This window comes from Loxodonta africana, chromosome 1 (genome assembly GCF_030014295.1).
Source record: "Loxodonta africana isolate mLoxAfr1 chromosome 1, mLoxAfr1.hap2, whole genome shotgun sequence".
Taxonomy (NCBI): Eukaryota; Metazoa; Chordata; class Mammalia; order Proboscidea; family Elephantidae; genus Loxodonta; species Loxodonta africana.
In genome coordinates this window covers 224966489-224994129 of record NC_087342.1, presented here as the reverse complement: position 1 = coordinate 224994129, position 27641 = coordinate 224966489, and the positions used below count along the sequence as shown (strand labels likewise).

Sequence of the window (27641 nt, the reverse complement as noted above, 5' to 3'; positions counted from 1 at the left end):
CTCATTCAACCAGTTAAGGCCTTAAGGATCAAAAAGGGAGTTTTACTTTTGGTATATTCTGCTTTCAGACTATAAATAGGCATCTTGCCAGAACTTCCTCACCCACCACTCTTCCCATCACCTGTAGATTTTGGGGACACAAGACTGCAGGAATTTCCAGCCTGCCACCTGAACTACGGACTTTGGACTTGCCAGGTCCCCACGAGCACATAGCCAATTCCTTAAAATCAATCAATCAATCAAACAGCCAATGAATCTCTCTCTCTCTCTCCACACACATACACACACAAATACGTACATAATCACACATCTTACTGGTTCTGTTCCTCTAGAAAATCTGACTAAGACACTTTGTGTCAGGAACTCTTCCAAGTACTTTGCATGCACTGGCTCTTTGGATCCCATAGCAACCCTATAATGTAGGTGTGGTTATTAACCCATTTTACAGATGAGAAATCTGAGAGAATAAATAACTCGTCCTGGTCGCACAGCTGAACATGGTAAAACAGGGATCTGAACCCAGCATTCTGGCTCCAGAGCCCTCATTCTGCAGCACAACACCACATCACTTCAGAGATCCAAATGTGAGAGAAAGGAGGAAACCCCTTATTCATTAACTAAGGGAAAGTCTGCACTTAGAATGCCTGATAACTAGAAACTGAGTCAGCCTGGGGAACACTGCCATTTATGAGAAACAAATCTGTTTAATCTCCAAATAACCATGTGAAGAAACTTAATATTTTTATCTCACAGTGATGGGAAATATTACATAATCTTACTAATTTGGAACAAGGGAGAAGACAGGCAAAATATGCTTGAATTTTGAAATATTTCTATACAAATGCTACTGTACAGTAAAACCTGCAAAAGCTGGAACCTGTGTAAGGCAGAAACCTGTCAGAGAAGGAAAACTCAAATATTTTCTACTAATAGAGAGCAACAGAAAAAGTAGTTTAAGACTGCACCCTTGCAAAGGTGGAAAACTTGAGAGATCCGGAAAAACGAGGCAGTCCTGGCGAGTTCCGGATCTTCTAGATTTCACTGTACATGCTTTCAAGTGCATAGCTCTAAAGTATTTCAGGCAGAAGCGATTAGGGTCTGCTTGGATAATTAGATAGAAATGCCTTATAATTATTAGACACAATTTTTAAGCAAATTGATGCCCCTAAAATGCTCCTAAGTATGTTCTCTTACATGGGTGTAACAGCCTTCAGACCTTCATCCAACAATCGTTAGCGCTTAGGTGCTGAGCTCTGGCCTACAGATACGAATGACGTGGCCACCACCCACGCTTTTGGGAAAGACTCTTTATACTGACATTAAAGAAATGGCGGCCTGCTTTCAGCTGTAGTGTAAATGAATGGGGTCCACTAGACGAATCATCAGTTATAAACGTTTGAAAAAAAAACACTTGCCACTGAGTGGACTCTGACTCATGGCGACTGCGTGTATGCAGGGTAGAACCGCGCAAGGATGTGACATTTTAGAAGCAAATCGCCAGGCCTTTCTTCCAAGGCACCTGTGGGTGGGTTCGAACTGCCAACCTTTCGGTTAGTAGTCGAGGACTTAACCATTTGCGCCACCCAGGGATTTCCATAAAAGTTTATGTTTTAAAAATCATTTTACCTTTGGCAGTTTCATTTCTAAGTTTAAAAATCTCGACGTAAATAAACAAATTTATATCATGTAACCCTAGGCAGCTGAGACCTGAGAAACAAAGGCCTGCACCCGGCTCAGGCTCCAGTGACAGCACCGCCCGGACAGCGTTTTCTTTACGACGGTACTCTGTGATCTGAGAGACACTGCGGAAACTTTCCCCCTGCAAACAAAATCCATCCTGACCATGCGCCTGATGGAAACGAGGAGGAACGACGAAAGGAGCAAGGGGCTTATGGCCAGGGCTGCTTTTTGCAGGTCAGAGCCAATCTCTTTTTCCAGCCACTGATGCACTTAGGGAGTCCTGGGGTGGAGCGAACGGTTAAGCATTTGACTGCTAATGGAAGACTGGTGGTTCGAGTCTACCCAGAGGTGCCTCAAAAGAAAGGCCTGGTTATCTGCTTCCGAAAGGTCACAGCCATGAACACCTCATAGAGCAATACTACCCTACAAACACGGGGATGCGATGAGTCTGAATCAACCTGAGTCGCCTGGTTAGGTTTTGGTCTGGGACGACACACTTAGACACAAGGATCCCAATCTTTCTCTTAAGGAAGGCCTGTTGGACATCACAGCTATGTCTGCAGCCTGCCCTGGTGGGGGACCCAAGGGCCGGGTAAAGGTGACCAAACAACGTTAGCTGCCCTCAAGTCCAAGTTCTCCCCAGTGGGTGTACGTTCACTTCTCGGCTTCCCAACAGCACTGGCTGGAATCATTACAACCAGAGGAAATGAACATGAACTTGGGCAGATGCCAAGATGCTGCCGAACCCAACGTGTCCTCTACAACAAGCTGCTGCTCTCACATGGAAGCCTTAAACCAAAACACGACGCCTCATTTTGGAGCCAGGTCAGGACGCAAAACAACACGCAGAGCTTGGTTGCTATTGAATTCAAAGAACATGAAATGAGTTTTAAATCTGTTACATCAAATTTAACCTAAAGGAGCTCTGTGTCTCTAACCTTGGGGCTCTGAGGTGGATGGAAAGGGGCTGCAGCAGCATCAGTAAAGTTTCCTGCCACCAACCAACCAGCAGGCTGCAGCTGTCACCCCCACCCGCTTCCAGCCAGGACCGGTGTTGGACTGGAGGGGGGACAGTGGAAGCTCTTATTTATGGCGGCAGTTGGGTGTACATGAATAGACGAGGTAATGTTAGTAGAAATACTACTGGAGGAAGGAGAGCACCTAGGGTTCGTCTTCCCTCAGATCCACCTTTTCTCTGACACCCTTTGTTCTCACACCTACCCTGCCACCGGCCACTCTCAGGGCAGAGACACCAGTGCCCTTAAATTACTTCATGAACTCCCTTCCTGGAACTGGTCCCTGAAACTAGTGCCCTGGGTAGCATAAATGCTCAGCTACCAACCTAAAGGCTGGTGACTTGAACACACCCAGTGGTGCCGCAGAAGAAAGCCTTGGCAATCTGCTTCTGTAAAGACTACAGCAAAGAAAACTCTGTGGAGTTCTACTGTGTAACACACGGGGCCACCATGGGTCAGAACTGACTTCATGGCAATGGGTTTTATTTTTTCCCTCCTGAAACTGCACTTGCTGATGTAGTGGTTCAGAGCTCGGCTGCTAAACAAAAGGTAGACAGTTCGAATCCACTAGCGCTCCTTGGAAACCCTATGGGGCAGTGCTAGCCTGTCCTATAGGGTCACTGTGAGTCAGCATCAACTGGACAGCAACAGGTTGGTATGCAAAAATTAAAAAACTCCTTCAACTTCCTTAGCCACGATGTTCCCCAGGACCCAGATCCAGAGCTGGGAAAGATGCCTTCAGTAGGCGCCAGATGTTGGTTCCCGGGGTTTCATAAACCCTCCAGTTTGCTAGAAGAAGGTGTTACTTGAAGAGGACAGCCACAAGAGCTTACGGTGATCACAAATGAGGCCTTGTCTGCCAGGCTGGTGGTGCCTCAGTTTTGATTCAGAGAGAAAAAGAGAACTAGAGCAGAGCAATGCCATGGGCTCCAGGGGTTTCACACCTACTGTCCCAGACGCAGGGAGACATGGGCCACAGTTGTGCTTTTCTCCAGCGATAAGACAAGGTGTCGCCCAATAATGAGGTGTGACTTTTGAACACCACCTTCAGTTCCTCTGGGAGGATTGTGCAGAACTGTCAGAGGCTGCGAGATAGTTGTTCCTATTTACGTCTGTATCAATCCACACTGTATTGATTTAGAGCCCTCCCGTTTCCTCACAGGATATTCACGTTTCTCCAAATTTATACAGCCACAGAGTGAGGCAATTCTAATTTTTAAATGGCAAGACTTGTGAAAAACTTGTATCATCTTGATAAAACAATTTTTTAAATATTATTTGGACTCACTTCTATTTCCTTTACATTAAAAAAAAAAAAAAAACCACATTTGTTTGTTATGATAACAATTAGACTTTCCTATTTCACCAAGGCTGGGATTGCACAGATCAAATAATCCACATGTTATTCTCGGTGACACAAACTAGCTAAGGAGGGCGCCTCTCTGGAATTCATGTGCAGAACAGGAAATTCAGGATGCACATGGCAAAAAATTAAGCTACATTTGCTTACTTATTTGTTTTTCTTCCAGATACAGGGAAAGTATCGAACAATGGTACCAAACCAAAACCAAACCCGTGCTGTTGAGTCAATTCTGACTCATAGCAACCCTGTAGGACAGATTAGAATGGCCTCATAAGGTCTCCAAAACTGTAATCTTTATGGAAGCGGACTGCCATATCTTTTTCCTGGAAGCGGCTGGTGGGTTCGAACCACTGACCTTTCGGTGAGCAGCCGAGTGTGAACCACAGCACTACCAGGGCTTCTTAACAATCCTATAAGATAATAAGTGATGACTGTTAAATTCAATCATTATTTACTAAAATGAATTATATATATAAATATTCAGTAAAAATACTATCAATATTTGAGAAAGCATTTACGGTAAAGCGTGCCATAAGAGAGGAGCCCTGTGGTGCAGTGGTTAAACGCTAGGCTGCTAACTGAAAGGCTGGCAGTTCAAACCCACCAGCTGCTCCATAGGAGAAAGATGTGGCAGTCTGCTTTCCTTAAAGATTACAGCCTTGGAAACCCTATGCAGCAGTTCTGCCCTGTCTCATAGAGTCACTATGAGTTGGAATCCACTCAAACGCAATGGGTTTTTTTTTGGGGGGGGCAGGGGGTGATGCCATAAGATTCTTTATCAAATTCCTTCATGTTAACTCAAATTGATTCAGACTCGTTAGCATTTTCTAGACAAGCATTTAGCCCGAGGACCTGTTTCCCAGGGTCCCCTCATGACTTCCTGACTCACCTTTGAGCGTCACCCAGTACTGTCTCCACTTCCTCCGGGCCACCAGCTCGAGCTTTCTTTCCTTCTGCAAAGTGACAAGGGGTTTGAAGAAGAGCCACCCGGCTTTGCGGACCACTCCCTGCTCCTTCTCAAAGAGGAGATCCAGCTGCTCCAAGGAGCTGAGCGACTCGCTGCTGGACTCTGCTGTTTCTGTGGACGTCTCTATGTTCTCCGTGTTGGTCCTGCTCATTTCCAGCTCTCGCATGAAGTTCTCGTAAATGTTCTGCCGCAGGGAGTCGCTGCCGATCGCGTTTGTGGACTCGCTCCTCTGAGGCAGGACCTGCCCCGACCCCCCTGACCACAGGAAAGCCGACAGCTGGGAGGGCCCCTGTGTGTCCACATTCAGTCCATCGGAGCGGCTGTCAAAGTAGTCACTGCCCTCCTTGGACCTGGGCTCCTGTGGGCAATGCAAACAACCACCAATCAGAGGTTTCCTAGGCCCAAAGCATGTCCCCTTCCCTCCACATGAAGGAAGAGCAATATTGCTCATTCCTAGTCATGATGCTGCAAAGCACAATCCTTTTAACAAAAATACACCTCTAGTCATCAAGTCTCCAAACCAAAAAGAGTTTTAGAAATAGTTTTGTCCAACCCAACTTTCCCACAGGAATCAATTCTTGAAGAGGTAAATAAAATACCTTTAAATATCTTAATTCATGCTGAATAGGTTTTAGTGGAGCTTCCAACTAGGAAGAAAGGCCTGGCAATTGACTTCTGAAAATCAGCAAACGAAAACCCTATGGATCATAACGATTCAATGTGAGACTAACTGTGGGATGGTGCAGGGCCAGACAGTGTTTCATTGCCTTGTGCATGAGGTTGCTCTAAGTCGGGGGCTGACTCAATGGCAGCCGACAACAAGGTACCTATGCTTCCCCATTGCTGTCTAGTCAATTCTGACTCATAGCGACCCTACACGACAGAGCAGAACTGCCCCACAGAGTTTCCAAGGAGTGCCTGGTGGAGTCGAACTGCCAACCTTTTGGTCAGCAGCTGAGCTCTTAACCTTTGAACCACCAAATCTATGATTACCATTAAGCAATTAACTAGTATATTTAAAACATGCTAGTTTTAAAACATGCTCCTTGGAAATTCTACGGGGCAATTCTACTCTGTCCTATAGGGTCGCTATGAGTCAGAATTGACTCGACAGCAGTGGGGTTTTTTTTTTGTTTTTAGTAAAATTTTCTAGAATTATATTTCTTTGTTAACAGTGAATCAGTGTCTTCCAGTGAAGAATTCATGTTCTTATAGCCTCTTTTCCTTCTGGATCATTTTAAACTAAATCAGAAAGTCACTGGTTCCAGGAGCTTGGGGAAGAAAGTAGAGATTCAGTTTTGTTACGTAAAACCCCACAGACTTTTCTTCCTCTTCCCATGATAAATATGGCAAATGCGAGTTTCCAGCCAACCGCCCAGGTCTAGATTTTGGGATCTGTAGGATCTTATTTTCCCACAGCTCTGATACTGAAGACCATGCACCTAGGAGCCCTTCTCCACAAAGGGTGCTGGCTAGTAACTGCAGTTTTGTTCCATAATTAATATTCTTTAGTTAATATGGGAAATCATTTCATTCACTCATAGTCTTTTATTTGAATATCTATTTTATTCTAAGCACTTGGGATGCCAAAGATATGATACTTAGGTTAATAACTACTCCACACAAAGTCAGACACAGGCAGCTTTATATAAAATTAACATTTTTATATGAACTGCCTCCTCCTTTGAGGATAAAATACACTGAACACTGAACTGACCACGCACAGGGTTGAAAACACACTGGTTTCCTCCAGGGTCTAGATTAGAAGTCTAGTCATTCAAGAACAATAACTTCCATACAGGCCATGTCTTCATAAGTAGCAGAATAAATAGTAGAAGCTAAATATATTCAGCAGAAGTGACCTTAACATGGCTCAAATTCACTGATATTCCAAACTTACAATTTAGATTAAGGTAACTCTGCTGAGATTGCTAAGCACATTCAGAAGTTTTATATCACTCAGGTCTACTCAGTGGCTATTTCCTTATCCATTAAAGTAAAAATGACAGGGAAACTGAATCAAGGACCACCAATTCAAGGCCTTATTTTGAATATTTCACTGTGCGAAGGATCTTTTTTTTAAAAAAAAAAACTTCATCTAGAGATCAAGTAAAAATTACTTGCTGCATTTTATAGACAACCATCAGCAACTCAAGATTGCTTCCAGATACCCAGCTGAGCTCCAACACAGCAATTACTAATGAAAATGCTATTTCCACTTGTGTTTACACCCCATCCCATCCCATAGTGATATTTATTTACGTATACACTGATGTTTATGCGATAACAGCAAACAAGCCAGCTACCGTGAGTCACTTAGACAGGAAACTGTTAAAATAGTTTAAGAATTTTTTTTAAGTATTTAAGTTGTTTTTTTTTTTTTTAAGTTTCACTTTGTGTGGCTCTTCAAAAATCCTAGGAGGTTAAGGAATACATCTCATTTAGCTAGAATTAACATCATCTTAGCTATTAATGACTCTCTGACTCACAGTCCAAAAATGTTGGGATTACCTCTGATAGCCAGCAATAGTCATAACGGACCGTTTCCAAACAAGCAAAACCATGCCAGAAAAGGGCACACAAGCCTCATAAATCTGACCTTAAACAGTCTTCACCTTGTTCCTCATGAGAGACAGCGTTCAAGTTGCTGTGCCAACTTTTAAATGTTCAGCTTTAGCATAGCAAAAACACCTTTCCTCCTCAACAAACGGGAGAAGATTGCATGTCAGCACTTGGCACTGATCCTTATTTCTAGAGCTTTCTATCTAAAATTCTAATAGCTAATAACTAATTTTCAGGCTAATAGGAAAGGGCCTTTCTAAGTAAATTTTCATTACGGGTTCCCATGTTTCTAAGTAGGCTCAGCTGGAATTCTGATCACTGTGTGATAGGCGTGTAACTAAGGGGCCATGTTCTCTGTGTGCACCGTCGTGTGCTCCACATTGTCCCCAGTCAGATAATCACGAGTAACGAACGGAACTTGATCCCAAAGACATGGCACTCTGACCACCACTCCTCACTCTGCAGTGAAAAGTACCAAACTCATGTCTTGTCAGTCCTCACAAGCCATGTTTCCTTCATAACAGAGGGAGAACCACTACTGCTCTTTGGAAATTCCTGCAACAATGCAGCCCTCCAAGAGAAGTGAGGTTTTAAATTTACGGAGGCCAGAAACTCAGGGTTTCTGTGCTATAAATCATGGAGCGCTGGATGCACACTGGTTAGCGCTTGGCTGCTAACCAAAAGGTCAGAGGTTCGAACCCACCAGCCGCTCTGTGGCAGAAAGATGTGGCAGTTTGCTTCTGTGAAGATTAAAGCCTTGGAAACCCTATGCGGCAGTTCTACTCTGTCCTATAGGGTCGTTATGAGCCAAAATCAATTCAATGGCAACAGGTTTTTACAGGTCAGCGAAAAAGAGGAAGACCCTCAATGAGATGGAGTGACACAGTGGCTGCAACAATGGGCTCAAGCACAACAACGATTATGAGGATGGTGTAGGACTGGGCAGTGTTTCATTCTGTTGTACTTAGGGTCACTATGAGTTGGAGCTGACTCGACGGCACCTAACAACAACAACCAAATCTGCTCCACGGTAAACTCTGTGCTGCCCACCAAGAATTCCTGGTTCTCCTCCAGGTACATGGTAGATCCCTTGATCACCTCCTCCTCCCTTGAAGGTAGGCATAGCCACATGACTTGTTTAGCCAATAAATGTGAGCAGAAGGGATGCATGTCGCATCTGAGTGGAACCTTTAAAAGCCAACACATGATTTTCTTTTTCTCTCTGCCACAGTGGCTCACAATGCCCCAGATGGTAACTGTTCCATCAGCCTGGGGTCTCAGAGAGAGAAACAGGCAGAACAGCTAACCGATGATAAACATGCAGCAAAATAAGAAATAAACTTCCATTCGTCCATGCCTCAGAGAGCTGAGGGTTTTCTGTTACTTCAGCATAACCTAGCCTATCCTGACTGATACAACGGAAATTTAACCAGGAAGAAACTAGGCCTCACACGTCTCACAATGGCTCAAATTAGTATGAAGAGTTTGTCTGTGTCAAACACATACTCTTCTTTAGTGCATATTCTCCGTAATTTTTTTTAAAGAACAGTGATACTCCTTCTCAATTTAAAAGAAAAAAACAAAAAACCTGTGCCGTCAAGTCGATTTCAACTCATAGCAGTGTTTTTCACTGATTATTCTGCTTTCGGGCTCTTAATCCACCGGGGCTGTTTGGAAGCCCTATAAAAACAAGAGCTGCCCTTCTTATATCATGTTTCTAAAAAGTCAAAACAAAATTTCCCTCCACTGTGGTAAAACTTTCCAAGACTTAGCCCTGCTGGCATACAGGAGTCTGTGTGTGTATGTGTTTGTTTGGGGCTGATATTATCCCAGGCACTGACTACATTTTTAAGGATCTAAACCTGATTCTTCCCTTAAATTGTGAAAGGAAAACAAAGGCGTGGCCAAAGGAAGTGGCATACTTGCCAAAAAATGAATCTGGTTCACGTTTACAGATGATTAGTTGTGGGAACATGAGCAAAACTAAAACGTTGCTTTCATAGGCCACTTTTTAAAAAATCTAAAAATGTTTACAGTGCTAATATTCAATAATCCTGACGTAGTTAACAGTGGCTTTTCAACAATACCTTGGCAATGTGGCCAAGTGTGAAAAGCATGTGTTTGATTCTCATACAGTCTAGACTTTCTGGAGCCACTGAGGCCACACGGCCCCCCTACCCCCCGAAACTATTACCCTGAGGAAATCTTCAAACCTTGAACCGAAACTATCCTCTGAAGTCTTTGAACCAAGTAATAGTTTAGCCTAAATAGAGATGAATGCCTGCACTCAACATTATATTCTTTCAAAGAATTATCTATGTGTGATCAAATTGACAATTGCAACTCGAAAGGATAGATGAGAAGCTTAGCACGGGCACAGAGTTTGGAAAAGGTTATCAAGAGAGATGGTACAACTTGAGGAACGTAACCAGTGTCACCGAATCGGACATGGAGGAATTGTTGAAGTGGTGTACATTTTGTTATATACATTCTCACCAAAAAACTTTTTAAAAAAAATTTAAAAAGAGAGAAAGAAAAAAAAAGAATGTGTTTGAGGTTTAGCAGAAATGGCTTTGGTCCTGGTTTCTCCACCAAATACATGAGTCATCCAGAAGGACCCTCAAACTCCTTAAATCTTAGTTTCCTCATTTTTAAAATGAGGGGGAGTCCTTCTCAGCATTAAAATTCTGACTGTTTGATTCCAACCAGCCTTAACTCTACAGGCAGACAAGTCATCAGAGTTAAGCGTTTGAGTTGACGAGATAGGTATAGGGTCTGCATGAGGACCTGGGCATGGCAGAAAAGGAGCACACAGAGCAGCAACTGATCTAGCTTTGAACTGAACAGAAACTGAATGAGATGGAATAGGGCTGCGTGTAGGCCAGACCGAACTCAAGAGACACATACTCTACAGAAAAAAGTGCAGAATACCGGCTCATGAAAGTTGTCTACATGGGATCAAAGTCAGGACAGCAGAAGCTATTTCTCCTTTTATGCTCAACTGTTGTCAGTTTTGGGGGAAGTAGGAGCTAAGAGGAAAAGGCCGCAGAAATCTCTACCGTTTAGCAGCTTGGCCTGGAGAAGGGATGATTAAGGAGTAAGCAAACTATTCAGGGATATGCAGAGTTTCTCGCAGGGGATGGAGATTACACAGATATTCTCCATCTCTGTGTAAAGGAGAGAAGGGCAACATAGTGCAAGCTGGGAGGGCGGAAGGGGCGTTGTCCGTAAGAGGGAACTATCTTACGGCAAATTTTATAAATTTTGAAACTACTTAAATTATAGTATTTTCCTCCCCTAAAGTTCTATGAAATTTTGTAATTGTATGTCTATCGAGGATGCTCAAAACGCGATTCTGCCAGGGACTAACTGTCCACTTAAATTTCCTTCAACTCTATAACCTATGGTGGGTGGGTGGGTGGGTGGATGGGTAGATGGGTGGGTGGAGGGAGGGAGGGAGGGAGGGAGGCAGGCAGGCAGGCAGGCAGGCAGGCAGAAAACCTAGCTATTGCCATCAGTTACCTGAAATGGCAAACAATTACTTTGTCCCCCCATTAAAACTTTATGCATCATAAAATTATCATGATTCTTATTTTATCAACATCATATTTTTACTATTACATGTACAGAGATAGCAGTTGCTTTCAAAAATACACTAGTTACCCTGTGAGAAGGCAGTGAGATTATATATAGATATATCAACTTTTTTTTAATGTATCAACTCAAGCATAGAAAGTTTTCATTACACAATTAAATAGTGAGTTCTGGAAGCCTTTGGTGTTGGTGGTGCTGTCTAATCAACTCTAACTCACAGTGAGCCCATGTGACAGCGTAGAACTGTCCCATAGGGTTTTCTAGGCTGTAATCGTTACAGAAGCAGATTGCCGGGTCTTTTCTTCCACGGAGCGGCCGGTGGGTACAAGCTGCCAACCTTCCAGTTAGTAGCTGAGCACTTAACCATTACACCACCAGGGCTTCTTAGTTGATAGGTGTTGTCGTTGTTGTGTGCTGTCGTATCAATTCCGACTCATAGCAACCTTCTATGACAGAGTAGAACTGCCCCGTAGGGTTTTCTAGGCTGTAATTGTCATGGGAGCAGACCGCCAGGTCTTTCTCCCACAGGGCCACTGGGTGGGTTCAAACACTAACCTTTCGGTTAGCAGCTGAGTGCTTAACCTGAAGAAGTCTACTCATCCAAAAACATTAACAATCTATTCCTTGTCCTTTTTGTTTAGACTTTAAGAATGAGGTCTAAGAAAATTCTTAGATAACTTATTATTTCAGAATTCTCTCCAACTCTATACCTTCTATGGCCAGTCTGGCCAGGTCTGTTGATGACACCCGTGTCACTCACAGAAGAATACAGGAGGCAAGCACAGAACCAGGGGGACTGAAGATGTAAGCTAAAGAGTAAAAATGCACACCCAAAGTCCAAGAAAACCACACAAATCACACCTGAAAACAAGCTGTGCCAGGCCTCAGGGTAAACCTTACCTTCACTGGCTCAGGAAGCCTCAGGACAAAACTGTGGTGGCTTCGGATAACATTCCCATTTTACAGATGGGGCAACTAAGGGAATCTTTCCTTATGCGCTTATGTTTACCCACCTGGAGTTTCCTTTTCTTCCGGGAGAGGCTTCCTGTCCAGTCGCTGATCCGCCGCATTCGGGATTTCAGGGTGTCCTTCTTAGAAGTATCCTCAGTCAAGGCTTTGGGCTTGCGGCAGGGGAGGGTGAAGGAGCTGTACTGGACGGGGTCCCTGTGCTCCACTCTGGAGGGCACATCGATGTCAGAGGCAAAGGAGACACGGTTGCTTAGGCCGGCGTGCGTGCCAATGTACTCATCAGAGAGCCGGATGCCCGTGGGAGGGAGACCCCCAAGGGCGGTGTCTTTGTACAGTTCCCGGAGAGAGCAGAGAGAAGCACTTTGGCTGAAAGGCTTTTTGGCATCACTTGGTGGGAAGCTGGCATGGAGGCTGGGGTCGGGGGTGCTAGGGGCCAGGAAGGAGCCCTCTAATTCGCTCATCTCTCCAGCATTGCCCCACGGGTAGTCATACCAGGATGACTCGGAACTCAGGGAGCTTCCTTTGCTGGACCGTAGGCGAGAGTCAGTGGAAGAAAGGCGGTGGCTGGACGGGTACTCGGAGCTAGAATTCCTCCTGGCTGCGGGCACTTGGGAGGTGTCTGATTCTAAGGTGGGTGAATACCTCAGCAGCTGCACTGGTCCCCTGGAGTCCTCTGCAGGCACTTTGCTGTGGTTGGCACCATTGTGAAACTCAACCCTTAAACAGCCATCCAGCTTCCCCAGCGTTTTGATGAGCACCTTGGGGCTCTTGCGGTCTTCGCCTGGAGGGGTGGATGCAACACTCTCATTCTTCCCATAGCAGTTGAGAAGGTGTCCATTGCAGTCTCTAGAGGCGATGTGGTTATCTGCTGGCTGGTGGCCAACGTAGTGGAAGCCATTCTCAGGGGAGAAAGCAGCATTATTTCCCTGGGAGTCGTTCCCTGAGGCATTTGTCCTCTGCTTGGAGTAGCTAGTACCTTTGGACACTTTGCAGGTAGGTCCACTGAGTCTCGATGCATAAGGCTGGTTACTCTTAAAGTGAGAAAGGCAGCTGCGGGCCAGAGACCTGGACTTGTAGCTTGCCCCGCTGCTTCCATGGCCCCACCCATGCAATGACTTCTCATCTTTTGCATGGATGCTGCGGATTTTCAGGGAGCAAGGCTTTTGCTTAGCACCAGTAACAGTATTGCTGTAGTTTTTAGATCCTTGAAGGGTGTACTGACTCTCGGAGTTCCCCATTTTAACCTAAATTAAGAACAGTGGCATCAGTAAGAGCCATGACCTAAGTTACATTCCATTATGACAGAACTTTCTAAAAACAAATGTTCGATGCGTCACAAAGGAAACAGGCAACACTCAAAGAAGTCGGCACTGAAGTTACTAATAGACCTAGTTCTCCTAATTGTGCAATGATGGTCATGGGCCTGACAGATGATATCGCAGACTTATCTATTAGTTATTTTAACACTCTGTTGCAAGACGTTAATTTAGAAATTGAACAGGCATGAAATCGGATTAAGGTACAGACTTACTTAAGCCTTGGTGGTGTAAGGCTTTGAACTAGTAGTTCTTAAAAAGTGAGGAGAAACTATCTTTACTAAATCAGTTCAAATACACTGAGTTTTCAGTCATTAAACAAAAAAACTAGTTACCCTCGAGCCGACTCCAACTCATAGCTACCCCATGTGTGTTACAGAAGAACTGTGCTCCGTAGGGCTTTCAATAGCTGGTTTTTCAAACGTAGATCACCAGGCCCTTCTTCCAAGGCACCTCTGGGTGGATTCAAACCTCCAACCTTTCAGTTAGTAGCCAAGCACATTAACCACTTGCACCACCCAGGGGCTCCTTCCAATGATCAGAGAGATGCATTTTTCCCCTTATACATTAACTACTGGGTACAGCCAACACCTCACCCCAATGTCAAAGAGCATTGCTCAGAATCCACCATATTTGTAATAATATACAAGTCGAGGTGCTAGGCTGTGTCGGGGCCTTCGTTTCAGAGAAGCAGTAGCACAAAAGGACTAGAATTCCTCAAAAACTAGGCTGAGAGGGAGAAAAATATCTTTAAAAAACTAACTTCTAGAGCTTTTCTAAAGACTTTAGGGACCTTCACTTTAGAACATGATGAGAGAAGAAAGTTTCAAGCTGACTTGTTAGAAAACGAAAAAACCAAACCCGTTGCCGTCGAGTCAGTTCCAACTCATAGAGACCCTATAGGATAAAGTAGAACTGCAGCATAGAGTTTCCAAGGAGTACCTGGTGGATTCGAACTGCTGACCTTTTGGTTAGCAGCCATAGCTCTTAAACATTATGTTACCAGGGTTCCCTGGCTTGTTAGAAAGTGGGTATAAAAAAAAAGTATCAGATTCTTTTAATTCCCTTTAAAGCCCTAATTCACTCAATGAGCCTAACCATTAGTTAAGCCAAACTCAAAGTGACCTCTAACCCAAGCCATTCCCCCTCAGTTTTTTATTCTAACCACTACATCCCTATTTTAGGCAAGTTAAAGGTGATGATTTCAATTAGGTTCCCAAATATATTTAGTAGTTTTTTTCTTTCTTTCTTTCTTTTTTAATGTCTTTATACCTAAGAACATGCGGTCACAAAACAAAAGTCAAATAGGTGGACTTTTCTTTGGTGGCAGTTATCAAACATTTTAAATCCAAAATCACTGGAACGAAAAATTAAATCTCACTTTATTACCTGAAGCCCAGTCATGAAACCTGACATGAACCACAACCCTGGTTAGCTGGATTTACCTCAGGGTAATTTCTGCTATGAGGGAGATTAGCAGTCAGCAGGCTTTACATGGTCTTGAGGGCAAGGCGGCACATTTAACAGATGCAGGAAGTGAATTCATGAACGACCCTGGAAAACAGAAACAGGAGAAAACTCTGTCAAGCATTTTACATCGAAGGTTTTATGTAAATCATTTGAAGAAACAATTGTTTTCCCGAATCACTGTCCCCAGAGTAAATAAATGTCTGTGACATGTTCGGTTCCTCAGGGCTGATGGAAGATGTAAAAGAAGCCAGACCTCCCCATCCACACTTGTAAAGGGCATTATTATCTCAAAGAACAGAAAACCTGGCCCCACAACTGTAGTCAATGGTGTGCCTTTGTCTCAGGGTGAGCCGGTGAAAGTGCTCGAGTGAGTCACAGCTGATCTGTCACCACCAGCAGGAAAACAATGTCAGGCTCTCCTTGCTGACAAAGTTGCAGGAGCATCATCTTGACAGGGCAGGAACAGGTCATTGTTCTCTGTTTGACTGAGTGGTAAAAACAGAAGCCGAAGCTTACCATCATGGGGAAATCGCCCCTGGCTGAAATAGGTTGTAGAGGCTGACCCCGTAAACGAAACTGAAAGCTGTTCTCAAACACATGTTTGGGCCTTGCTGCATGGGGACTGGGGGAAAGGAGCCCACCCTGAGGGGATGCACTGGGGGGTTGACAGAGGACAAGGACAGGTGGGAGGTGGGATAAAAGGGGAAGGACAGGTGCCATCTGGCCAGGATACAAAGCCCTTTATTTTCTCAGCAGACAGAAAGAGTGCTGAGGGTTCAATAACCCAACCCCAAACCCACTGCCATAGAGTCGATTCTGACTCATAATGACCCCATAGGTCAGAGTAGAACTGCCCCCATAGGGTTTCCAAGCAGGCTGCCACATCTTTCTCTCACAGAGCAGCTGGTGGGTCTGAAACACCAACCTTTCAGCTCCACCAGGGCTCCTTGAGGGTTCAGTAGTGAATTTTAAAGTTGATGAGACCAAGAGGAAGCAATTGGACAGGGTCTAAATTCCTTCAATGAAGCTAAAGACAAGTCTCCTGCCTGAGGCTGTGCACACGTGTATATTTTTCAATTAAAAAAAAAAAAAAAAACTTAGGAGACATCAAATAGATTTCCCATCTAGGCACCGGCAAGAGTTCTCATAGCTCATTTGAGCCTATTAAAACTGAGGCCAGAAAGCGTATGAAAAGATGGTCAACATCATACGTCATTAGGGGATTGCAACTTAAAACCACAAGGAGATGCCACTACACACCTATCAGAATGGCTAAAATCCAAAACACCAACAACACCAAATGCTGGTCAGGATGTGGAGCAACAAACTCATTCATTGCTAGTAAACCAAAAACCAAACCCAGTGCCGTCGAGTCAATTCTGACTCATAGCAGCCCTATAGGACAGAGTAGAACTGCCCCAGGGAGTTTCCAAGAAGCACCTGGTGGATTCGAACTGCTGACCCCTCGGTCAGCAGCCATAGCACTTAACCACGATGCCACCAGGGTTTCCTCATTGCTGGTAGCAATGCAAAATGGTAGGACCACTTTGGAAGACAATTTGATCATTTCTTACAAAGCTAAATAAAGTCTTACCATACAATCCAGCAATCACACCCCTTGGTATTTACCCAAACCGCTGAAGATTTATGTCCACACAAAAACATGCATGCAAATGTTTACAACAGCTTTATTCATAATTTCCAAAACTTGGAAGCAACCAAGACGTCTTTCAATAGGTGAGTAGATAAACAAACTGTGGTACATCTACACAATGGAACGTTATTCAGCAATAAGAAGAAATGAGCTCTCAAGCCGTGGGAAGATATGAAAGAACCATGCGCATTGCTAAGTGAAAGAAGCCCGTCTGAAAAGGCTATATATTGTATGATTCCAACTACTGGCATTCTGGAAAAGGCGTAAGTATACAGACAGTAAAAAGATTTGTGGTTGCCAGGGGCTCAGGAAGAAGGGAGAGGGATAAATAGGTGGAGTCCAGGGCATTTTTGGCACAGTGAAACTACTATATATGATACTGTCATGGTGGACACATGGCATTACGCATTTGCTAAAACCCATAGAAAGGTACAACACAAAGAGGGACTCCTAGCTCATGACAGTGTATCAACAGCCATTCATCAGTTGTAACAAATGTACCACAGTGATGCAAGATGTCAATAAAAGGGGGAAATCAGGGGAGGGGCATGGGGATTCTCTGTAATTCCTCTTCAGTTTTTCTATAAGCTTTAAAATGCTCTAAAAAATCAAGTCCATTAAATAAAAGTAAACACAGTGAGGCCCAGAGACTACATCATCCTGAGACCAGAAGAACTAGATGGCGCCTGGCTACAAACGATGACTGCCCTGACAGGGAACACAACAGAAAACCCCTGAGGGAGCAGGAGAACAGTGGGATGCAGACCCCAAATTCTCATAAAAAGACCAGACTTAATGGTCTGACTGAGAATAGAAGGACCCCAGTGATCATCGTCCCCAAACCTTCTGTTGGCCCAGAACAGGAACCATTCCCGAAGCCAACTCATCAGACATGGATTGGACTGGACAATGGGTTGGAGAGGGATGCTGGTGAGGAGGGAGCTACTTGGATCAGGTGGACACTTGAGACTGTGTTGGTATCTCCTGCCTGGAGGGGAGATGGGAGGGTAGAGGGGATTAGAAGCTGGCAAAATGGACACGAAAAGAGAGAGTGGAGGGAGAGAGCGGGCTGTCTCATTGAGGGGAGAGTAATTGGGAGTATGTAGTAAGGTGTACATAAGTTTTTATATGAGAGACTGACTTGATTTGTAAACTTTCACTTAAAGCAAAATAGAAGTTATTTAAAAAATTTCAAAACATTAAAAAAAACTAAACACATTTTAAAAACTGAGCACAGCATTAATTAAAGAGACCTCTGAAATAGTGTCTGTGACGCTGCTGACGGACCCCTTACCTTTTAGTGGCAGCTCTCCACCTAAAAACCAAACCTACTACTGTCAAGTCAATTCCAACTCATAATGACCCTATAAGGCAGAATAGAACTGCTCCATAGAGTTTCCAAGGCTGAAATCTTTAGGTAAGCAGGTTGCCACATTGCTCTCCCATGGAGCAGCTGGTGGGTTCCAACCGCCAACTTTTAAGTTAGCAGCTGAGCACTTACCCACTGCGCCACAAGGGCTCCTTAGTGGCGGCTCTCACAAACATCTAAAAACAGGAAGAGCCACTGGGTTTACCTGCCATAAAAAAAAAGGACTCTATGAGGTCTCTGACACCTAAGCTGGGCAGCAGGAACCCCAAATTTTAAAATGCTCATTTTTAAAAATCAAAATTATTTAAACATGAGTATTCAAGTTTAAAATCTGAGCTGTCCAGTTTTTCTCAGCTACACTTTTTCACTTTTTTTTTTTAACTTGGGCCAGGAAAACTGGCTGAGACCCTCCTGGCCATTGGGGCTCAGCCCTCTCACCGGGAGCTGATCCAAGGGAGTCTTTGTTTACTCCTGTCAGGCCCCGGTCCAGCAATGACCCAAACGCTCCTGGCTATGCATCCGCAGCATCTCTGTCACCCCTTGGTGATGAGAGGGTCCCGTGCCAGAAGACAAGCCCACACAGCACCGGTGTCAACTCTCCAACACCAGCCAGACAAACCTGCTATTGAGAGGCCAGCCATGCCAGCTGCTCACAGACACACAGAGGCAGGAGTCAAAGCACTAAGATGGCTTCAAGTAGGTATTTTATTTCCCATCAACAGGTTATAACATCACCCAATCTTACTTTTGAAATTAATAGCTTAATTTTTTATTTCATGTCATATTTCAAAAAACAGAGCAGTAGACCCTATTCTTCACCAGATTCTGCCCACTTGAGGCCTGAAACTTTGGTGCTCATAAACTCATAAACTCTACAACAAAAACTCTTGAATGAAAACATCACACGCTGAAAGGTTGATCGGGGCACAGACTACTCCATATGGCTGAAAGGTTGGCACATGAGCTCGTGAGGAAATTCTTCGATAATTAAGATGGTACAGGCTGGAGAAAGGCAGAGGGGGAATGACAGAGGGGGTAACAATGTGAACTTTCACAGATGGATAACGCTGACCAGCTGTTCAACATCTCCAGTCAATCTGGGCAGAAAGAAAAGAGCCTTAAGCTGTAGCAGGAAGAGTGAATCTGATATTTATGAGGAATTTATTGACAGAAAAGGTAACTCCTGAGGGAAATTGTGGAATTATTGTCCCTGAGGAGCTTCACAAATTGAACAGATATTTATCCGTCAGGGTTCAGCTGCGGCTTTTGTCTGCAAGCAGGAGAATAAATAAGTTGAGTTTTCAGTGCCCCCTCTGCCTCCAATCCTTTACAAAGGTAATTTTCTGGCATTCAAGTTAAAAACTTTCTTTTGTTGTCGATAGAGGGCTGAAAATATTCAAATGATAGACTTCCTCTGAGCTCTTTAAAAACGAAAAGAAAGTGCTAAAAAGTCCCTGGTGTCTCTGAATAGAAAAATACATACTAGGTAGACTCACCTGCACCTGGGACAGGCAATTTACATGAAGTCACCGGTATAAACGATACTGCACTAAAAGTGTAAATAATTACAAATACCGTATGCTGTGTGAATACTACAACTACCTGTCGGACTACCTGTTGGACTACCTGTTGCCGGCAGGTCGACCCCGACTCAAAGCGACTCTACAGGACAGAGTAGAACTGCCCTGTAGGGCTTCCAAGACTATGATCTTTAAGGGAGACGGAGCAGTTGGTGGGTTCGAATCGTCCACCTTTTGCTTAGCAGCCGAGCACTTTAACCACTGCACCACCAGGGCTTCTTATATACGTTATAAAAATTATTTTATTTATTGCCTAATTATAATAAAATATTGGAATTTTAAGAAATTAATTAGAATCCCAGGAATCAAAAGAAAAAAGTTGTATTTCATTTTCCACATGCCTGTCCACTTCCCATCCGTATAATGTGTCAGGCAGCTTTTGAAGCTAAGATCACAAACAAGGATAAAGTTTTGTTTTTTCTTTTTTTTAAACCGTGAGCAATTACCATACCAGGAATGACCGGTAATATGGAGGAATTCCACAAATATGTCATCACAATCCCCGCAGCCACTGTGACCTGCTGAGTCCCAGAGAAAAACTTCCTTCAGGAGAAAAAGCAAAATTTACCTTTTCTTCATTTGTCTTCAGCCTGGGTTTGAATTGATGCATCAGAATCCCAAAGACTCTGCTTCCAGGTAGTGTGGAGTTTATAGCAAAGAAAACCAGGCTTCTCAACTCTCCTTTGTCTCCCAGCAGAGGACCTGAGAGCCAGCTGCCCAGATGGAGCAACTGCAGAACCAGAGGAAGCTCCAGTGGCCAGATGGAGCTGTAAGGCCGGGCCTGTGAGGGGCTGCAGGGCTGATTGGTAACGTGAGGAGCGGGGCCACTACACAAAAGCAGATTGATGGCTGCGCACGGCAATTGAGGAAGCTCATATTCTACCACCAAGAAATACCAGGAAGGCCTTTTCATGTAATCCAGAGAGATTTTTATACTAAAATATGTCCCTCATCATTGTCCAAAGCAAACACTTCAGAGAGAGATAAGAGCCCGGTAAGAAAGGAAAAGCTATCATTAACCAGAGAATTATCTACTTGGGTCCCTTTTTTAGGGGGAAGAGGGCAGGGGAGAGCTACATTTAGGGGACACGCCCCAGAATTCTAGTCCGGTTTGTGTCAGTGAACTTGGGTTTACAATCTGCTTCTATCTCTTAAACAGCATGTGAGGCTTTGGGCACACTTTCTGAATTTCACTTTACCCATTTGCAACTTGAAGGTAAAAATATCTGCCCTGCCTACCTCCTAGATTGAGAATCAAGTGTGGAAATACATGCAAAACCACCTAAAAAAAAGCTGTGAGATGCCACCCCGGACTCCATACCATTATTACTTTTTAATGATAAATCAAAGTTTATGTACTATGATATCTGATCCTATTACAAGAGTCTGTTATTTCAGATTTTTTTCCAAGAAGCAAAATAAAATTTATTAGTGAGACTGTATGTAAAAATTACATATACACACACAAACATATATATTTGGAATCTGCTAAGTTTTACTTAGGGTCGCTATGAGTTGGAATCCACTCGATGGCAATGGATTTGGGGTTTTTGGTTTTTTTTAAGTTTTACTGTAAAAAAAAAAAAATTTTTTTTTTTTTTTACTGTTAGTATTTGTCTGATTTTCATCAATTCCCCCCAAATTATTCCAGCATATAAACCAAAAAACCAAATCCATTGCTACTGAGTTGATTCTAACTCAAAGGTACCTAATTTGTAAGAAAAACCAAACCAAGCCCATTGCTGTAGAGTCGATTCAGCAACTCTATAGGGCAGAGTAGAACTGCCCTAGAGGGTTTCCAAGGAGTGGCTGGTGGATTCAAGCTGCCGACCTTTTGGTTAACAGCCAAATGCTTAATTAACCACTCAGCCACCAGGGCCCCTCATTTGTAAGAAAAAAAAAAAATTTTTTTTTTTCATTTGTAAGAGGCCCTGTCAAATGTCAACAAAAACAATGACACAGCCATATAATTGTATTATTAGATACTCGAGTAAAAAAATAACTCAAGAGTTCATTAATAACTGGTATTGCCTTAAAACTCTAGCTTTCAACCAGGGACAATTTTGCCCCCTGCTCCAGGGGACATTTGGTGATGTCTGGAGACATTTTGCTTGTCACAACTAAAAGATTGCTACTGGCATCTAGTGGGTAGATGCCAAAGATGCCGCTAAATATCCTACAATGCAAGGGACAGCCCCCCACAGCAAAGAATTATCTGGCTCCAAATGTCAATAATGCCGAGGCTGAGAAACCCTGCCTTAAAAGTTTTATTGCTTGTCTTGCTGAAAATGCTAAAATATAGTGACAAACATGCCTGAAAAGCTAAAACAAAAGCATTCAACTCTTATCAAATACCTAAATTTACTAATACAATCTGTAAATATTCCCTGAACCTGCTTCTCTCACTTGAGTCAATGAACTACACTCAGAAGACATGAATTGCCCTCCAAGACTTGAAGGAGCTCATTTCTATTCAGAAGACCTGAATCCAATTTGTATGAAGAGGCAGGGGAAAGGGACGTCTGGTCTCCATAATAATAGTGCTTAGAAAGAGTAATCCTTGCCAATAAAGTGGGCAGAAAGTAAGCTGCTGTTAAGGGCCTCAAAAGCTAAGCACCCATTGTCCAAGTCCCATTGGTTCTATTTCAATTCAGCAGGACTCCTTCCAAATGCACATTAACAGATGAATGGATAAGCCCTGCAGCAGGGGATGCCCACGGAGCAGGATCTCCGTGCATGGCTAGAATTCAACAGGACGAAAAAGTAATAAATTCCACTGGGACAATAGCCCAGCTTTTTTACACAGTTCATCACCTTAGTAAGCCAATTTATTGCAAGGAAGGTCTTAGCATTCACACCTGTTTTATAAAAAATCCTGACATCTGCAGCATTGCTTATAAAAATGTTTGTCAAAAAAAAAAAAAGTTTGTCCAACTATGGGTCATGAACCATTGTTGAGTCATGAGATTCAATTAATGAACTGATACTAATATTTTTAAATAGAATAGAATAAAAGCCCAGACAGACAGAATACAATAAAATAGAACAGAAACTATCACAGTGTATCACAGTAAGGGTAAAAAATATTTCATAAAACTAAATTCTTGTTTTTTTGCCTGTACACTCAGTTGTGAAGTAAAATTATATCTTGTGATTACTAGAAGAAGTTTAAAAAACATTGGCTTATAAAACCTCAAGTAGCAGTTTAGTCAGAACAACGCAGCAGTTCTAATAAGACCAAAAGGACAACCAAATTCTAGAGAGATTGAAAACATTTGGAAAATCACTCTCCAAGAAAACCACTTCAGGTAGAGATAGGAAGCGTAAATAAGAATGGGACTCACCAGCACCAACATGCAATTATGGACACCACGAATTAGGCCCATGGTCCTCAGACTTTTGAATTCTACAACTTAAGAAAAATTTTCACAGAAAGTCCAAATTCTTACTAGAAAAGTCAAGAATCACACCACAAAGAAGCTATCCAAAGAACTAGGCCTTGAAGGATGGTATGATTCTTTCAGGCGAAGAAAGAAAAGAAGGGCTTCCCAGAGGAACAGAAATCAGTGTGTCCAAAGGCCAAATGTTGACAGAAACTTGGGGAACTGAAATGAAATAAAAGAGTTCCACTCACACAGAAACACATGTCCCATTCCCTCCATGAACAACTGTCTCCTTTGCCGTGAAACCAGAAGAACTAGATGGTACCCAGCTACCATTACTGAACAGTTTGATCAAAGATTCCATAGAAGAATCCTAACCAAAAGGGGGAAATGTAGAATATAACTTCAAATTCTCATAGAATCCATACTTTCTGGAGCCATTGAGGCTGTATGCCCCACCCCCAAAACTACTGCCCTGAGGAAGTCTTTAAACCTTAAACCAAAACTGCCCCCTGAAATCATCTTTAAACCAAACAATACTTTAGCTTGAGCAGTGTATTCTTTTAAAAAATTATCTATATGAGATCAAACTGACAATAGCAACTCAAAAGGTTAGATGAGAAGCTAAAGGAGCAGTGCGTTTGTGTAATGTAGGACAATTCAGAAAAGGATATCAGGAATGGTTGCACAACTTGAAGAATGTAACCAATGTCACTGGACTGTCCTTGTAGAATTTGCTGAACTGATGTCTGTTTTGCTGTGTATATCTTCACCAAAAAGAAAAAAAAGTAAAGAGTTCCACTCAACATGTATTTTGGAGAACCTCCTATATACCTGGCACCATGCTGGCACAGTAAGAGAGGCTAGAGTAATGCATAATAGGATCCCTCCCCCAAAGGACCTTAATAGCTTGTGCCGGCAGGTGGGGGAACGATTACAAACATGAAACAATCATAGAATCAATAAGAGTATGTGAAATGGCAGCTCGGAGTTCATGAGTGAGGTGGTGAGACCAGCAATCCCACAAATATTACTGGTATGTTTTTGGAATGTCAGGAAATTAAGTGGCCCAGTTATATCTGAGGCATCACAAAAACTGAAACTATTTCAGAGATTTAAAAAAGCAAAATCGTCCTTTTCAAGCAAAAAAAATTAAATTACAGAATCCATAGAGTCTAAGATGAAAGAATCCTAGTAAAGATAAAACTTTCTCTTATTTTTCTTTTGGAAATCATCACAATGTACGTTATGCATTTTCATCTAAAAAGTCCTCATTTTCAGGCTCTTTCTAGCATAGATTTAAAAAATGACATATCAACTGTTTAATGGCAGTCTGCCTTTTCGTCCACTTGTATTTTGAGTCTCATTGAAAATCTAGCAACTTCCTGGCCTCTATACACCTTGTCTGGCTTTGTGACTACCGGAACCAAAGACTTACAAGGTTGAAGGTAGGTAGCATGACTTTAAATCCCCTCTCTTCTGTAGCTTTTATGAACATGAACCATTCCACAAAAGCAAGCTTAGGCCGGGTGGGCATACCCCAAGCTTCACACCAAAACTAAAACACAAGCCCACGCTGTAACCACATGGGCTCTCAGTGACCGTGGAGACCTGTACATACATGTTTCAGGAAATCAGAAGCAGGCGTCGTTCTCAGCCTCAATCGCATTCTGTGACTAAAATAGACCATGGTAATTGTACCAGGTTGTTCTTGGCAAAATATTTCTTCATTATACACTGTTCCATTTAAGCCGAAAACTGAACAGACTTAAACCACACATTTTTCCTCATATAAATAGGTGCTCGTCCCACCCTTATGAATGTGTAACTATTCTACTTCAGCTAGGTTTGTTGCCCAATTTGAGAATTCATTTCTGTAAGTCTGTTCTGCGTCTTAAGGCTACAATACAAGTTCTTCTTGGGCCTGCAGATAAAATTAAAACAATTCTGACTGAAATGTGCCTTAAATCACAGAATTATTCAGAACAAACCTGGTGAGATTTTAGCTGAGAACTTTACAGACACTTGCAGAAAATAATTGGATAGTTTTAGTAGGTATGGTTTAAATGTCATAATTTACAGGGATTTAAAATTTTTTGATACCCAAAGTATAGGGAAGGAACCCTGGTGTAGCAATCGTTAAGTGCTCGGCTGCTAATCCAAAGGTCTGTGGTTTGAATGCATCAGCCGCTCTGTGGGAGAAAAGACCTGGCAATCTGCTCCAGCCTAAGAAGCCCCAAAGGGCAGTTCTGCTATGTCCTATGGGGCTGCTATGGGTTGGAATTGGCTTGAAAGCACACAACAATAACAACAACAACAACAAAGTACATAGACATGTAGAGGGAGGGGAAAGGGTTAAATATGTCCCAAATGCTGCTATGTGGCAGGGCTATCCTGGGCGCAAGAACACTTCCGGGGTGCATAATCACTCTGTTTCATAGAGAAGGGAACTTCAGCCTCCAGGGATTAAATAATTCAACCAAAATCACAAATGGACAAAGCTAGGAATCACCTGGATCTTTCTAATCATTTTTTTAAACAAAGGTTATCATGTCAAAATAATCGATGTTTTCTGTACTTTATAACATTAAAGTATTCCACGTTCAAAAAGAAATACAATTTAACTTCGTTACACTTTCATTTTCAGGCTAGCCTTTCAGAAGAGAGCCTGTGATCTACGTCCCTTTCATAAATAAAGCATTGGAAACTCTTCTCTCTAACGTATTTTCCACCAGGCAGCAAAGGCTTCCAGGCTTTAGGGATGGGGAAGTGGGAATGAAGTGAATAAAACTGAAATTGTAGGTTAACTAAGGAGCTTTGAGGTTAAAACCTAGCTATTCTACTCTACTGCTTTATAAAGAATACTGCACAAAAGAAGAATTTTTTTCCTGACAATGTAAGCTTCCTGGTCATTATCCTAAATATCAGTTATAACTTAGAATGTACCCGGCCCCCCACCCCCGAGTCCTGTGGGACATGGGGAAACGGGGTAACATGTACAAGACCAAGTGAAGGTGGGGGGGGGGTGCTGTCTCTAGGCCACGAATGACCAAGGCACAGCTCACTGAAGCTTCCGTTTCATCAAATGCTCCATAAACATTGATTCCACAATAAAGAAACATATATGAGGAAATAAAATATAAAATTTATATTTTTTAGATAAAATGTGGGAGTTCAAAGATATTCAGCATTTACACGAGGTTGCTTCCTAGGTACGATATACATTCACTCATTAATGCCGTACATATTTCCTGAGCACTGACTATGAGCCCTGGTAGCCCAGTGGTTAAGTGCTACAGCTGCTAACCTAAAGGTCCGGCAGTTCGAATCCACTAGCTGCTCCTTGGAAACCCTATGGGACTGTTCTACTCTGTCCTACAGAGTTGCTATGAGTCAGAATCCACTCAACGGCAATGGGTTTGATATTTTTTTTTTGGTTACGATGTGCTAGACACTATCTTAGACACTGGGGATACTGCAAGGAAGAAAAGAGATTATAAAAATCCCCACTCTCATGGAGCTTATATTATAGTAGGGAAAAATCAACCATAAAATAAGTAAATTACATTTTAGAAGGTAATTTGCGCTTTGGTAAAAAAAAAAAAAAATAGTAACACTAAGCAGGGAGGGAAGGGGAAAATAAACAACACAGGGAAGTAGCGTAATTTTTAAAGGGTGGCAGAAGGCCTCACTGAATGGTGACATTTAAACACAGACTTGCAGCAGCGATGCCCAGGTGGACTTCTAGGGAAAGCACATTCCAAGCAGAGACAACAGAGTGTAAACATTCTGAGAGGTGGACCACCTGCTCTAAGTGGTAAGCAGGAGGCCAGCATGGCTGGAGCAGGGCGAACGAGGGGAGCAAAGACTAGAGGTCAGGGAGGGAACATGGAGCCAGCCAGTACAGACTTGAGGGACATTTTAGGGACTTTGGCTTTCATGCTGACATTGAAAGTCATGATTAGAGGGTTTTGAGCCGAGAAGGATCATCATGGGATATATTTTTAAAGGCTCATTACAGCTGCTCTGCGGATCTAGACTGGGCAAAGTGGAAGCAGGGGACCTGGTAGGAGGCTGTTACCACAGTGCAGGGAGAGATGGCATGGGCTGGCCTAGGGTGAGCATGGGAGACAGGTGGTCTAAGTTGAATACAGTCGAAGGGTGAGCCCACAGGATTTACAGGTGGATGGATGAGTGGTGAGAGAAACTGGTCAAGGATGAGCCCACAGTTTTCAGTCTAAGCAGTTGGGAAGTTGGGAAAGGCAGAGAGGACAGCAGGCTTGGGAGGAAGATAAGGAGTTCGGTTTTGGGTATGTGAGGTTGACGTGTCTATTGGGCATTAAAGTGGCAATGCTGAGTAGGCAGCTGGTTATGAGGCTGGCATTCACAGGAGAGGTAGCTGGAGATACAAATTTGCTACTCAGCTATGTATGAAGATGGGGTTTAAAACAAAAGCTAGTGAGATTTCCATTGCATTGCATTGCATTGCATCAGGCAAACTGGCTGCAAGAGATTTCTTTAAAAAGCAAATACTTCACCTTGGAGACTAAGGTGTGCCTGACCCAAGCCATGGTGTTTTTAATTGCCTCATATGCACATAAAAGCTGGATAATGAATAAGGGAGAGCAAAGGAGAACTGATGCCTTTGAATTGTGGTATTAGAGAAGAATATTGAATATACCATGGGCTGCCAAAAGAACGAAGAAATCTGTCTTGGA

The 27641-nt window shown here is 43.0% G+C and overlaps 1 protein-coding gene across 3 annotated transcripts in view; it reads right to left on the bottom strand.

Annotated features, from left to right (window-relative positions):
- The window catches only part of TIAM2 (TIAM Rac1 associated GEF 2), a 187601-nt gene that overhangs the window by 126683 nt on the left and 33277 nt on the right, over positions 1-27641 (bottom strand). For all 3 annotated transcript variants that reach the window (XM_064292543.1, XM_064292547.1, XM_064292541.1), the window contains exons 2-4: positions 14913-15021; positions 12196-13395; positions 4949-5384 (exon numbers count right to left, since the gene is read on the bottom strand). In XM_064292543.1, coding sequence (XP_064148613.1) covers positions 4949-5384; positions 12196-13389 — 1630 coding nt within the window. In that variant the 5' untranslated portion in view covers positions 13390-13395; positions 14913-15021. The remainder of the gene's footprint in view (positions 1-4948; positions 5385-12195; positions 13396-14912; positions 15022-27641) is intronic.